Source organism: Marmota monax, unplaced genomic scaffold (assembly GCF_021218885.2).
Source record: "Marmota monax isolate L192 unplaced genomic scaffold, Marmota_monax_Labrador192_F-V1.1 WCK01_AAM20220418_F8-fsc00006, whole genome shotgun sequence".
Classification (NCBI taxonomy): domain Eukaryota; kingdom Metazoa; phylum Chordata; class Mammalia; order Rodentia; family Sciuridae; genus Marmota; species Marmota monax.
In genome coordinates this window covers 12,365,690-12,381,574 of record NW_026693712.1, presented here as the reverse complement: position 1 = coordinate 12,381,574, position 15,885 = coordinate 12,365,690, and the positions used below count along the sequence as shown (strand labels likewise).

Sequence of the window (15,885 nt, the reverse complement as noted above, 5' to 3'; positions counted from 1 at the left end):
GTGGTTAAAGAATAGAATGAAAGAACAAGCACATGAATAAATAAATGGATGAAAGAATAAATAATAGGTTATGCTCTTAATTAGCTGGTAGAGATTCTAAGTGATTAAAAAAAAAATCACATAGCACATTTTTTGACATCTCCCCTGTTATCTTTCAACTTCAGTGGAGGATAGAGAACCTAGATTCAATATGTTCACAGGAATCTACAAAAGTAAATACCCAAGTAAAGAATATGTAGGTTGCAGTCCTAACTAGAGAGAAGTCACCAGTCTACTCTTAAATTGAAATCAAGTTAAAAAAAAAATCATGAACTAAGCACCTACATGCCAAGATTGTATTACAAGGCAAACTTAAGAAGATGTGGCCACTGCCTTCTGGAATTTTCTGTATTGTCAGGGTGACAATGTGCAGGATCTGCCTCATCCATTACCTCATGGAACTGTGATGATTAAAGAACTTGAAAACATTCAGGGGGGAAAAAAAAAACTTCTTGAAAAAAATGTGGAATGGAGACAGAGCTTGTAGGTACTAGGAAAGAGGAAAGAGCACACATCAAGGCGCAGAAATGGGAATGGCCTACAGTAGTGGGGACCCAGCACAAGGCAGCCTTGGTGGCTGAAGATGAGCCAGGAGACTCTCAGAAGATGAGAGGCCGGCAGGAAACAGTAAACTGCAAAAGCACAGGAGAAAATTGTGAGCAGACTAATCTTCTTAAAGGGGCAAATGAAAGAAAACTTTTTTTTTTTTTTCTTTTTCAGCATATGACAATGTCTAAATCAGGGCCAACCCTATGAGTGACTCAAACGCGACCTGCTTGTCAAGTAACTGGAAAAAGAAAAGATCTGGCTTGCATAACAGGCTCAAGTCCAAATTTCTTAGACTTATAGGAAAAATTCTGATCAGAAAATTTCCATCTCCAATTGTGCTGAGGAAGCTTCAGGACTGAGTAAGCATGCTGGCAGCAGATGCGCAGTATGATAATCAGACTGCTTCTGCATTCTTCACCACAGCATAGAGTTCAGGTCCTGGTGAGAACTCAGCAAGTTTCTGATCTCTGACCCCACAAGGGGACAGGAGAAGGGATTAGAATCAGTCATTGGAAGGTTGGAAGCAGTGAACTGCCCCTGATCTCTTCTATTAGCTCAGAGTTCTGGGCTGAGTCTTCCCCTACCCCCACATTCTATTTTCGCTTCTTAAATTGGTGCCATTGATGAGTTCCAGAAGCCCCTCCCCACAAACCTGTGTCATTTTAATCAATACTGTCTCACAGCATCCCACTTGTCTCTTAGAAGAAAAGGGAATGACAGGTGGATTTTTATATCAGACTCCCAAATCTTCCATGGAAACTTAGTGTTTCTAGAAGTTGCTTTAACATTTTTAATCCTCTGAAGAGGCAACTGGATCAACTACTAATCACAAGCATTTATCCACTCAGTTGTCCATCCATCTATCCTTTTACCTTTTATGTACTGAGCATGTAGGTAATATTATACTGAGTATCATTTTTTTACCTTTATAAAAATTTTAAATTAAAAAAAAATTTCCCAACTGGATGTGGTACCCTGGAATAACCAGCTACTCAGGAGGCTGAGGCAGGAGGATATCAAGTTTGAGGCCAGCCTGGGCAATTAAGTGAGACACTCTCAAAATAAAAAGGGGGAGGAGTAGGCTAGGGTATGGGTCAGTGGTAGAGCACTTGCCTAACATGTGCAGGTTCCTGGATTTAATCCTTAGTGCCAGGAGCAGGAAAGGGGCGGGTCTCAAAGAACTTAGTATTCTTACTTCAAGCCCTCAAGACACTTTAGAGAGGGAAAAATGCCCCCAAATTCTCAAGTCAAATGAATTGGGACTTCACATTGACCCCCAACTGTAACCCCAAAGACTACTGAAATGTAGAGCACAAACATACTTTCTTGTTAAAAAAAAACCAACCCCCCTGGTAATTTATAAGATTTGTATTTTTCATTTACATTAAGTCATGGTGCCAGGCTTGAGGAGAAAACTGAAGATGTTTTAAAGTGTCAAGACAATAATAGGTAGTGTTCAGTTTTCTCAGCTTTGCCTGGGTTCAAATTGCATTCAACTACACATAGTATACCGCCCCCCCCCCTAAAAAAGTGAGCACTAGTTTCAGAAATTTCAATTGTATAGCCCAAGAGAGGTTTGCTCATTAAACAACCACACTGCTTTCTTACTAGGTCAATCATTCTTTGAAGTTACCTACTTATCAGTTTTAAGAAAATTAACATTTCTGGGTCACCAGGTTCCATGTACTTATCTACAAATGATGCCCTGAAACCATGAAAGTGATTTTATTTAACATGGGTGGGCCACTGAATCCCAGGGACCTAACTGCTCACCTAAGTACTTAATGGCAGAAGCTGAGGATTATACCTGCTTCTTGTCTCTGGAAGGAGCAGAGAACCTGGAGCTCTAGAGGAACAAGGCCTAAGGAATCAAAAGTCAGTGGTTACATCTTTATGAAATTTTTTTCCAATCTTTAGCTCATACAACTTCTCTGGAATAATGTGAACACCCTAAAAACCTGTGCCAATATGAGTTGTAGGCAAAATGTGGATGAAACAATGGTAGGGAAGGACACCTACGATTACAAATTAAGCCTTTTTTAATGTGTTGAATTGAACCTAGGCCTTGCACCTGCTAGGCAAGCACTCTACCATTGAGCTATACCCCCAGTCTGGAATTACTAGTTTAGAAGGCAACTTATGAACACTATCTAGAAACTTAACTATTCATATCATTTAACTCAGCAATTGTGCCTTTAGAAACTTACTCTAAAAATAACCAAACACATGAGTTAGAGTCATGCCATTATTTATCACACAATTAGGATAGCAAAAGTGGAATAACATAAATTTCCAGCATTTGGTGGATGATAAAACTATGGATCAACTATTGGATGTTGGAGAAAAGTGCTCATAGTGTTATGTGGTGAGGTCAAAACTAGACATGATACCATTTTATATATAATTCCAGCATTCACTCATTCTCTCTCTCTCTCTCTCTCTCTCTCTCTTTCTCTCTCTCTCTCTCTCTCTCTCTCTCTCACACACACACACACACACACACACACACACAAAGCCTGAGAAGAAATATATAGAAAATGCTTATAATGATTATGATGCCTGGAGATATAGAATTTTCTCTGCAGTATAAATTTTTATCAGTGAGCTGTACTTTGCTTTCTCATAGACTCCCCCCGCCAACATAGTATTTCACAAGATTTATGTTTATGGTCATGCTTGTGTTTATTTAGTATGTATCTTCTCAATAGCACACCAACTCCATGGAATCAGGTTCTAGATCTGATTTTTTATTGTATATCTAGATTATTTAAGCACAGTGCCTACTATATAATAAATATTTTTTAAGTGAGTGCTGAGTGAACAACTGGAGGGACTCTACTTAGAATGAGCTATGGCTATGATGGGGATTCCATGAGCCAGCAAACACTATCTCTATCCTCCAGTCCATCTGCTCAACTAACATGCCATTCTTGCCTTCCTTTATCGCCTATCATCACAACACTCCAGGCCTCAATAAGCAAAGCCTTTGCCACTCTTCTCCACTTGCCAGCATTCCCCAAGGCCCCTTCACCCCCTACATTCTACCTGGTCAGTTAAACTTTCCTCCAGCACTAACTGCACTCACTCACTTGGAAGATAAATATCTTTTGAACTTTTATTAGTTCTTAGTAACTTTCTTTTTTTTTTTTTTTTAGAATGGGGGTCAGCAGACTACGGTCTACAGATCACCATCTGATTTTGTAGATAGAGTTTGGCTAGAACACAACCATGCCTATATTCTACAATGGATAAGTTGTATAGCCTGGACAGAGAAAGCTTAAAATATTTATGATCTGGCCCTTTTCAGGAAAAATTTACTAAACCCTTTTATAGAACATCCATATACATGTATGAAATGGAGATAATATCACATTTTCATCCTATTAGATTATTCTCTGGGTAATATGGAATCCTAACTATATGTCCAAGAGTTTCATACAATAGAAGTTATTGTAATATATCTAAGCTTCTCCCTAAGAACATACTTTTGTGTGTGTGCATGTGTGTTTGTGGAGTTCGGGATTGAACTCAGGGCCTCATCTATACCAAGAGAGTGCTCTCCCACTGAGCTACAAAGTCCCAGAACATGTATTTCTTTGTTCATACCTGAATTTACATTCCAGGTTAGCTGATCAATACTGATCAATTACATAAACTTTCCAAGCCTCAGTTTCTTCATCAATAAAATAAAAATCAATTTCTTCCTTTCTTAATTTCCTCAATAAATGTGTAATAAATTGCTATTTGCCAGGCACTGTACTAGGAGATGGATAAACAATGGTGAATTATACTTAAAAGTCTCATCTAATTCAGCTTCAACTATATACACTTCTGAGGAATACACACACACACACACACACACACACATATCATATACTCAGCATATATGCATGTAACCCATATATGGTATATCTATACATAATGCATACTGGGTCACATACAGGTCCAATTCCTGCTATGTCATAAGCACTCAGAATATAGCAGCTCTTCTACCTCATAATTGCAATAGGAACTCTTTTAGCGATCTTCTAAGTAGCTGACTCACTAGATAAAAACATGCCTTGCAAACCTTTTAAGAAATGGGCCAATAGGAAAATCTATACATAAGGTGAATCTAGGAGGTGTATAAGCACGTCAACTTTTCAGGTTGAGTTGCATGTTGACTGAGATTCAGTTGTGTTTGTTCCCAAATCTCTCAATGCTGGTTATACTTGTTATTTAATGAAGTATCATGGAAAATGATGAAACGTGTCAAAAGAAAGAGAATGGTGATTTCATATGAAAAGTTAGTTGAATGCTTTCAAACGATGACAAAGAACTGTTAAATTAAGTGTAGTAGCTATAAATTTGGGGAACAATCATAAAAATCTGTAGTAAGATTGCTTGTAAGGTGTCCGTACTCTCACTCAATCTCAAATTAATAAAATCATGATCTTTGTGATTCTGGGTGTGGTCTGTACAAGAAAAAATATAGCCCCCAATCATCAGTCCATACTTATGTTCCATTTGTGTACAATGAATCAAAATGCATTCTTCTATCATGTGTAACTAATTATAAAAGATAAATAAATAAAAATTAAATAAAATTTGAAAAGGTCAAAATTAAAAAAAAATCCATACTTAAAGGTCTTGATTCTCAATTCTTCATTAGACCTTTCATCAAAATGAATGAATGCTGTTTAAAATAGGTATATCATTATTGATAACTCCTTGCCTTAATATTTTGAATTCATTTTCAACTCTTGGTCCTAAATGCATGAGGTATAGATCCTTTTGCATTTATTTAATTCTCACATATAAGCAAAAACAGGTTGCCTCATCTCCTGCCATATTTTTGTAGATTAAAAAAATACTCAAAAAGACAGCATGACCTGTCCAAGGACGCAGAGCTCCTATTGCCAGCGGTGGGTGTAGATCCAGGCAGGCTCTGATCACAGCCCCGCTTACGTGGTTAACTACATCTCCAGAAGGACAGAGCATCATCTGGCCAAATAGATAGATGGGAAGATGTTTGAGAAGAAGAACAACAGTCTTATACTTTAGCACAATCCCAGCACATCCGGCATAGCACCTGGCAATACATTTTTGTTGTGAACTGATGAATTCTCTCCCCTGCTTTGTAACATTGGAGGATATTGGGGCCTTCCTGATTTCTGAAAGAGCCAAGTTCACATGGGATTTATAGCCCCTGGCCCATGGAGTATACAACAGCAGAGGAGAAATTCTATTGTGCCTGTCAGATCATGTCACCGAGGGCTTAGCTTCACCGATTGGCACTTGCTCTTCCCTGTCAGTGCAGCAAGATGAGCAGCACCCTGCTCACCAGATGGTTATTTGTTCCACCAGCCACCTTTGCTGCATCCCCGATTCACTCCAGCCCAGGACTGTCTCCAGCATTCATGCTGCAAGGCAGCTCCTGCCAAAAACTTTGCCAAATGGCTCCTCTCAAAGTCATGGGCTGCCCAGACAGACTGGCTCCTCCATCTGCAGCAGCTTTTGGCAAGGAGACGGTTCCCTTTCTGGCTCCTCCTCTTGGCTGCACCAGAGCCTTCTTGCCAGAAGGATGATCTGACCCTTGAAGGAAGTATAGCAAGACCTGGAATTCTGGGGCCACTTAGAGCCACGGGGAGCCTATGTCTGTGTTCTCCCAGTCCCACTCGGAGCATGACAGCAGAACATACCAGAGACAGATATAAACCATCATAGAAACTTAGAGCCTGTAAAACCTACAGAGACTATCCCTCCCCCTCCCCCACCCTCAACCTCATTATTAGTAGATTAGGAAACTAAAGCCCAGAGAGTAAAAGTGACTAATTATGGTGGCAGGACTGGGAATCCTACCCAGGGCTGCTGACGTACATTTCACATCACTGCTTACGATACTGCATTGCCTTTAATTTTTTTTCTCAGTTCATTTTCAAATTCATGATAAAAATTGGACACTTTGTATCAGTAGTGATTCAAAAGTATATTTCTTTAGAAAAATGAATAGCCTTTTCTCTGTGTCAACAGCATGGCTTTTGTTTTCAGCAGGTGTGTTCACATACAAAATTGAGATGGTCTGTTGCAGTGTTTAAAAACAGAGAGTTTAGCATCAGACAGACCTGGATGTGATTTCTGTCTCCCTTACTGTTGTGTAATAATCTTATGCTGCTTCAGTGTTTCATTTAAAGGGGGATAAGAACAGTATCAGCCTATAGAACTGTAAGGATAAATGAGGGGGAAAAAAAAACCAGTTAAGGACAAAAACCTGTCCCTGGCACACAGAAAGCCCTCCCCCACTGCCCACTATTTATTCTTACTTACTAACCCTCACATCTATAATGGCTTTAGAAGACACAGTTACTGTGCACATATAAACAGGTACACCTGGTGTCCTCATTGTCCACACTACGGAAATTCAGGTTCTTGAGATTAGGTGCCTGATGCAGGGCTACACAGAGAATAAGTGGAGGACCAGAGATTTCTTCTTGCCATTCTACTAAGAAATGGGAACCAGAATCTCAGTTTTCAAGGTGATAAAATCAGAAAAGAGAACATTTGAAAACACACACACACACACACACACACACACCACAATCACTGCAGCATCTTATGTAATATAAAACCTGGAAACAATTTTTGTATCTATTCACAGGGGAACTGCTAAATAAATGGTGGAAACAGTCATACCATGGAGCACTTCACAATCATTAAAAAGCACAGACAGACACAGGGCTTCTGACATGGAAAGATCTTTAAGACATATTGAGTGGGACAAAAATCACAGTGCAAATAAAATAGGAAGTGTGTATTCATTTATATCTGCCTCCTGGAGACATACTGCATCTAGCAGACCCCAGGTTTCCCAGGTTAAGTCCTGCTTGTAGGGGCCCCATTGAAGCCCACACATTCTTTTGCCCCATATCCACAGCCTTCATTTTTTTACATTTGCTGTAGCAATCAAGTCCTTCTCTTCTAAAGCACAGAATTGACAATCTGATTTGCTCTTCCCATTACCCATGATGACCGTCTCTCCAAAGAAACCAGTGAATATGAGTTAGTTTTCCACAGTTTTCACACACATATTTTCTGTCATCATCACTCCTAACTTGCTCCCTAGTGAACTTGGAGCATAAGCATTGCAGGGTTTCTAGGTTATATATGACAAAGCCTTGTAGAAACAATCTGTGCTTTCAACGGGATAGTTAACAGCAGAGCTGACTTTCTGCCAGATTCTAGAGTTATACTGGAAAGCAAAAGAAGGAAATTCAGTGGCAAAGTTGGATAAACACAAAGTCATATCAGTGGGGGTTGAGAGACTGGAGAACAGCTGTGGCCAAAGGGAGGTCTCAGATACCTCCACCTTTGTGTACAGAAGGACACTTACCATCATGCAGCTGCTTCTGTCCCACTCCTTTCGCTATGGTACAGACAGTGAGAGGAGATGCCATCTGCTCTGGAGAATGAGCACATAGATGGCCATCTCAGCTCAGCTCGCCAGGGAACTACCTTGTTAATGCTTTAGGACGGGGTGAGGCACATAAAAAAGGCTATTTAAAAACTCTAATCAGTCCTCACATTTTGACTGCTCGATTCCACATGTATTTTCTTCTTTTCTTAGTGGAATAGAACCAATCTACTGGAGTAGCAAGTTAGCTAAGGATTCTGGCTGGGTGAAGGAACTCAGTGCCCTCTCAGGATGAGGGGGAAACCCAGAGTCATACACTGCTGTGCTGGGGAAAGATGGCTCAAGCGAATCTAGCAGCACAGAGCGGTCATCAAGGAGATGTCTGTGGAGGGTGGAACTCAACCTGTATTTGACCCCCAAAATTCTGACAAGAAGACAGGTGCTGTGGCTTATGACTATAATCCCAGTTATTCAAGAGGCTGAGGCAGGAGGATGGCAAGTTTGATGCCAGCCTGGGCAACTTAGTGAGACCCTGTCTCAAAATTGTTAAAAAAAAATGTAAAGGTCAAGGACATAACTCAGGGGCAGAATGCTCCTGAATTCAATGCCACAACACCCTTTCAACACACACACACACACACACACACACACACACACACGCATAAACCCACACATGCACACATGCACGCACACATGCACACATACCCTGACAAGAGGCAGCATGGTGGGCAGAGAGAAGAGCCTGGAGTTCCATTCTGATCATACCACTTACAAATAAGCATGTCTGCAGTAGAAGCATGTTTGATGTACAAGTTGTTTGGGTTCTCTAGACTTCAGGTTTCTTATTCTGAAAAATGGGGCTAATGTAATCACTTTCTCAAAGCTGTGGAAGGAGATTAAATGAGTAAACACATGGGCAACACCTAGGAAAAGTGCCTGGAGTGCAGACAGTACTCTGTATGTCCTAGCTCTCTTCCCTCAGTTTAAGTGTCTAAATTGGACCCTTAGTTTCTTCTTAAATGCAAATGCCAGAGTCTTGGAATGTCAGTCTACAGCTGTGCACTTTTCATTGAGCATTACCAATATTTTGACAGGACCGGCCTAATATTATTCACCCCGGGTTCATTGGTACGTTTCTGACCAGCACTCATAAAGGGCTCTGGATTGCCCCTAGGGACCTGGATGCTAATAATGAATACTTGCTAGTGATTTTCAATGCACTCTGGTTATTATGTTGAGTAGCAGAACATTTCCCTTCCCCAGAAAGGTCATTTACAATAGTATAAGGCAGCTTCTTCCCACCTTCCATTTCAGGTTTTTCTGAGAGCTCAAACACTCATCCATATGCATTGGAAATACCATTCTGATCTGGCATTTGCATACAAATACCAAAGCAACTTGGGGAACTAGAGTCAGCTCTCCATCATGTGACTACACCTTCTTTTATTTTTCCAATGCCTTCCCTGAATCTTCGTTTTAATAGCCATTTTCTTGAACCTTCCCCTTGTTTACATGGGATGGGGGAGGGGGCCCGGACCTTTACTCTCACTTTAATTCTTGTGGCCCTAAGAAGCTATAGCATTTCACAAGTCACTCTGATCTCAAATTTGGAGACCCTCTAAACTCAACTCACCTGAGATTGGACTCATTATTTCACCACATTTCTGGAAAATAGCCATATATCATTATTTGAATAATTTTCATATTTGTTTATTATTAATTACCAAGACTCCTATTCCATTTTGACGTCTTTTTTGCTACAATTTCTTTCTATGGACCCAGGATGGGTTTCCTTGTAATTTCTCACTCTGCCTGGAATTCTACCCTGGGATGTTCTTCTAGGCATCTCTTTTGTTCACATGGTTTTAATTACCTTTAGTATGCTAGTGATGTTTAATTCCAAATCTGTATATCCTGTCCAGACTCAAGTGCTTGCTTACTCAGAGTCTCAGTGTGAAACCAGACATCTCATAAGTCCCTCAAACTAATCAATTTCCAAAGCCTGTTTCCTTAACTATTCACTTCATGCATCCATTCTGATGGCAAAATTCTGGGAGTAGTGTTCAACACCATCTTCTCTGTAAACACCCAACCTAGCACACCAATAAGCCTGTCACAGTCTTTCTGTATAGTGTGTCTCAAATCCATCGGATTCTCTCCATCTCTTTTGTTGCCACCATTCCAGGATCAAGCCCTGGACTCCTAATTTATCTCCCAGTTTTTGTCCCTATTTATTTCATACTTAGTCCTCTGACCCCACCCTACATGGCAACCAGACTCAGCTTTTAAAAAGACAAACCTGATCAGATTCCTCCCCATCAAAATCCTTTAATGGCTTTCGATCCATTTTTGGATAAAGTTCAAACTCCTTATGGTCAACGAGGCTTAACGTGATCTGGTCCCTGAATACCTCTCTAGTATCTTTTTCCCCAGTATTTTATTCTGAGAAATTTTAAACAGATATCAAAGTGGATAAAAGATTTACAGGGATGATACATAGGCCCATCTGGATTTTGCTATTAACATTTTATAACTGATTAATCATATTTCTATCCATTTATCTACACCTTGCTTTTGGTGTGTTCCAAGTCAGACTATAGACTTCAGTCTCATTTTCACCATGAACCCCCTTGCTCTGTATACTCTAGCCACAGTCATCTTTCCAAATTCCTGAATCTGTCAGATGATTCTATGTCTCTGGGCCTGTGTACCTCTTTTTTTGTTCCTTCTACCTAAAATATCTTCAGCTCTTGTTAATTCAGAACTCACCTTTCAAGTCTCAGCTTAGGACTGTCTGTGAGAAGTTGTCTCTGAACACTCAATCTAAATTAGACCCACATACACAACTACAAGGCATCTTGGTCTTCCCTTAATATCACTTATTACAACTAGTAACTACATATTTACTGGGAAGATTACTTGTCTAATGTCTACCTCCTCTGCCAGATGAAAAGCTCCATGAAGATATATATGGAACATGTCTGTATTGGGACATGCTGTATCACCTCTGCAGAACTCAATTAATACTTATTGAAAGAATTAAAGGCAAAATGAATCAGTAATAGGGAAGAAAAACATTAAATAGTGAACTTGTCTTCCTTTAATATGTGTAAACAGGACAGTTTTTTTTTTTTTTTTTTAAGGTTTCTGACAGAAGACGGAACTTTCTTGTGGCCAGAATATAATCAGCAAGTTCATTAAGAAAATTACTAAATGACAAGATCCATGGCTGGCAGATGAGCCAAAAGAAGACTGTGGTGGGTGCCCTTCCCCACCAAGATCACCTCAAATCAACATATAATCTAAGGAAAGACAGTATCCTTGATGTGTAGATAAAGCTTAAGTAAGAACAGCTGTTGTAGCATATTAAGAACATTTATTGAAGGCTGGCTTTGTACTAGGCACTGTCTTGAGCATTTTCTCTGTATCAAATCACTTTTCCTAAGCTATAGGGTCCTACTGTTACTCCCATTTTACAGCCAAGGAAACTAAGAACAGTTATTTTAAAATACTCCACTTATGAGAGTATTCTGTGTCTCCAGTTGAAAGTAGAAGATTGATCTAGAAATCTATGAACTACTGTAATAAAGAGTGGGTTCTTTGGCCCAAAGGAAGCCCAACTAAAATCCCCAATACCCTTGTGCAAAGCACTTCCATTTATTTCATTTATGTCCATGTCTTTCTTATACCTGCTTTCTTGTGAGGAATAAATATCCACAGATAAAATAGAGATTTGAGAGATGGACCCTTGGTTAGGAAACCCTGAGTTCCAGATCTGCAAAGGCCAAACCATCATGCTGACTTTATTTTTGTGGTCATTCCAACTCTACCAGATGCCCTTACTCATCCCATAAATACACAATTTTTTTAACTAAAAAAAAAAGAATCTAGGGGCATTGAGCAACATTCCAGCCATTTTTTGTATTTTATTTAGAGACAGGGTCTCACTCAGTTGCTTAGTGCCTCACTTTTGCTGAGGCTGGCTTTGAATTCACCATCCTCCTGCCTCAGCCTCCCAAGCTGCTGGGATTTGGCATGCACCACCAAACTCGGCCCATACATACACTTTCAAATTATCTCTGCAAAGAATCCTCTCCAAGTTAGAAACCCAGTTTACACTCAAGATGAAACCATTGTGATCAAGAGCTATAGTTAAAGGAAAATGAGGCAATGCAGAATTTCCCAGCAAAAAATACCTGGGTTCAGACACTGTCCTGAGTTTCAACATTAGCTTTTTCATTGACTGTGTAACCTTGGCAAATTAATAATGTCTTTAGGTCTCAGTTGGATTCATTTTCCTTATTGGAAAATGAGAACCACTTCTTGGAGTTGGATAGGTTGAAAAGCTACACATAAAGAACTCAGCAAAGTGCTTGGAACACAGAAGATGCCCAAAAATGTTAACTTTAACAATGGAAGAAAGATAGGAAAAGGTGGGTGAGGGGCAATAACTTTAATGTTCATGATAACAAAAAAAGTCACAGGGAATGTATTAATGTCTTCAGCAAATACACATCATGCACTCAGTTATAAGAGAAAGAGAAGCTTGGGTAAAAAGTGTCCTTTAGCATTTGCATTGCTCTTAGCTGGATGAACTTGCCTGCAGCTACCACTTACAATGCAAATTGAGCTTAGAGTCCCCTTCACACTAACTACACAGCAAAACCCTTTCAGCTTTAAATAGAACACTGCAGTGTGGAATGATCTGAGCAAAGGGGAGAAAAATTCACCGATAAATGTGAAAGAGATTTTAGTGGTGGGGGGAAGCCTGATATATCTGAGCAGGTAGGAGGAAAATGCAGAGATATAAAAAGGAACAGGAAAGTATGATCTATAAAAGGACCTAGAGGCTAATTCCTCTGTAAGCAAACTGAAGTTAATAAGGGGGAAGAGAACTTTTGGGGAGAATTTTAACAGAGAATATTTTAATCTGGTGCTCTCTCAAGGCATGCTTCTACTTTTCGGGTGTTCAATGGAAGAGGGGCTGTTCCCCAAGGCCAGTAACTGCAAGAATATTCCTGGAAATGAATAGGTCAAGAATATAAGAACTTCTTGCTGGGCCCAGCTTTACACAATCTAACTTCCATTCCCCCTTTCCTTTACTGAGATGGAGGGGATGGGGCGGGGGAGAGAAGTAGAGATCTGAGAGGTTGACTCTCACATATCCGAAAAATTTTAGAAAGTTCTTTGCTACAAACTCATGCCCCATTTTGACTATATAGGCCCATGTATTTAATCCAAAATCATAATTTACAAAAATTCCACAAAATAGGAATAAAGGCAGAATCCAGGGTGTTGAAAGCAATAAGAAATGCCACTTTTAACTGATTTCTTCATTGTACAAATGACACTCCTTTCCTATTCACATAACCCCAATTTGGCCATCTTCTCAGCTTGGTGAGTTTCCTTTGCCTGCATAATGTAATATAGTTGAAAACATGAAGGCAGCCCTCTATCTTCATAGTCACAGAAATGTTTCCCCCAAAGCCAATAAACCCAAGCAAGGCCTACTTCTTTCTTGGATGCCATGCTTAGATACTGAGTTGTCATATGGTACCCATCACTGACCCAATACAAAGCATGAAGACTGAGGAAGAACATCTTACAATCATGGTGTCATCATGAAATAGAATCAGTGAGTATATTGCTCATTACGGGGAAGGGATGGGCTGTACATCTTAAACAGCATCTCTAAGCTCCTGGAGGACAGAGCTTACAACTCTACTTTATCTAGCATTGTGGAAATACTGGGCTTCAAGCTCTCCAATAATGACAACCAGTGGAAAAACATATTTTCAATAGCACTGGCCATTCTTCCTATCAAAACTTCCCAGAATGTTTATTGAAGATGCCCCCAGATTGTGTCTGTCTTTTGATTTCCTTCAGAGCTTGAACCCTCCACCCACATTTTGCTAGTATTCTTTTGAATTGATTAAATATTACAAAAATCGTAGCATTCAAGAATAGTAAGAATCATTTTTTTAAAAATTAACATACCTTGCAACATTTTCCTAAAGCACTTCCACACATTTTTTTCTCACGAGAATATGGCTAATATGACAATACAACATTTTATATTAGTGGCTAGGGATAAAGGCCTACAGGTAGAAAATAAAGCAAAAATGCAAAAGTTTTGTCATTCAAATAAAATGTCTCCACTCTCTATTCACACACAAAAGGCGGAATAAGATCCACCTGCTGACTTTCCCTGCCTGCTCCACAGCGCTGGGGCTAATGTCAGAACAAGCTGGTAGAGAGAGAGAGAGAGACGACAATTTCACCTCTTGGCAAAGCTCAGCTTGCTGAACCCTCTTGCTTTCTGCTGGCTGTTGATTCAGCAGAAACTACTGCTGCAGAATTCATAATGGTGATTTTAAAGGCCACACCGATCGCATTGGTCGCCCCACGTGTCAGCTTCGTTTGCTCGCCGCTGGAACACTGTTTCCCCAGCCACCTTTTTATTTCTTGCTAATGCACTTCCAAGGGGAGACGGGCTCGCCCTTTTGCAAAGGGTCTTTTGGGGTTTTGATTGTCTGACCAGGTAAAACCCGGCCAGCCGGAGAGATGAATGGGCAGGAAATGAAACCATGCCCTCCCTACAGCCACTGAGACGCACATCATTTCGCCCAGGGAGGGGTGGACCAAGGTCCTACTGGGCCCCTCCCTTCTCTCTCTCCCAGACCCCTGTAAGCATCTTGGAACAGAGGTCATCTGCCTTCCTGAGGTCATCTTTTCCGGATGGGAGCCGCGCCCTGAAAAAGCCTAATCCCCAAGGGCCATTTTAACTCCCAGGGGCGCCGGGTCCACCTGCTGCTGAACGAAGGGCTCGCCTAGCAGAGCCCGGATGGATGTGCGGCGCCCTGGCGCTACCCTGCGAGCCGAGCCCGAGCCCTTGCCCCAACCCCCGGGCCCGGAGGAGTCTCCGCCACTATGCGTCTAGCTGCCCACCAAGCACAGCGAACCGCAACTTGCACCCGGCCCCAGCGGCGGAATGCGGCCGGGTTGGCGTTACCTTCGGTCGCATAGCTGTGGTCGCGCAGGAAACTGTTGTTGATTTTGCGGGTATCAATGTCCTCCTCCATTGACAGCAGGCTTACTTGCGTGGGAACCAGAAGCCGGCAGACAAGTATCCATGATCCCTCCCCGCAGCCAGTCTCACAGGAGAGGGGGGCAGGGGAGCCAGTGGGACTGCACCATGGTCCGAGCCTGAGGAGGAGACGGGGAGGCGGAGAGAAAAAAAATAAAAACCCGGCAATGGAGCTGTCACCTCCTCCACTCGGGCTCTCCGAGGCTGCGGCGGCTCCTCCCGCGCGGTGTGCTCACTTCAGCTCCAATTCCCAGCGAGGATGCTGCGCCTGCCTCTGCTGCCTCCGGGTGCCAAGATGCGCCGTGCCCGGAGGGGTCTGGTCCCGCCCTCCCGCCCCGGAGGCGCTCACAAGCGGGGCTGGGGAGATGCCCAACAGGTTCCCCTCGTTGGCAGCCGCTCCAAAATGCAAAAAAGATCCCTCCTCCCCTGGGAGAACGGGCAGCCGCGACAAAATGGTGCCTTTCCGGACCCAAGCTGCAGTGACGAGATGGCAGGGGCAGGATTCAGGATTGCCTGGCCGGGATGAGGGTGTTGGTCCCGCGGGAGGGCGGCTCCGGCAGGAGGGGGCTAGGGAAGCCAGCCGGGAGCTGGGCAGGGCGCTGCGGCCGGCGCCAGCTCACTCACCCTCACACCCACACGCGCGCACTCGCAGCAGCTGCTGCTGCTGCTGCTGCTCCTGCTGCAGGAGGCTGGAGGCGGCTGGTGCATTAAAGGCGAGGCTCCTCCCAACCGCGTCAGCAGCCCCAGGACTCTTCCCCAGCAGCAGCGGTGCCCTAGGCAGAGGCTGCGGCTGCTCTCTGCTGCAGTGGGGCGCACGCAG

At 42.1% G+C, this 15,885-nt stretch overlaps 1 protein-coding gene across 8 annotated transcripts in view; it reads right to left on the bottom strand.

Moving 5' to 3' along the window:
- Ppp2r2b (protein phosphatase 2 regulatory subunit Bbeta) overlaps positions 1 to 15,885 on the bottom strand; it is a 434,540-nt gene that overhangs the window by 240,704 nt on the left and 177,951 nt on the right. For 3 of the 8 annotated variants that reach the window (XM_058584247.1, XM_058584241.1, XM_058584240.1), the window contains one exon: positions 14,991 to 15,184. The exons of 4 other annotated variants lie outside the window; for them this stretch is intronic. In XM_058584247.1, the coding sequence (XP_058440230.1) occupies positions 14,991 to 15,184 (194 nt within the window). Of the gene's footprint in view, positions 1 to 14,990; positions 15,185 to 15,689; positions 15,813 to 15,885 lie in introns of those variants that run through there. One more of the 8 variants, XM_046460198.2, reaches the window with a different exon arrangement.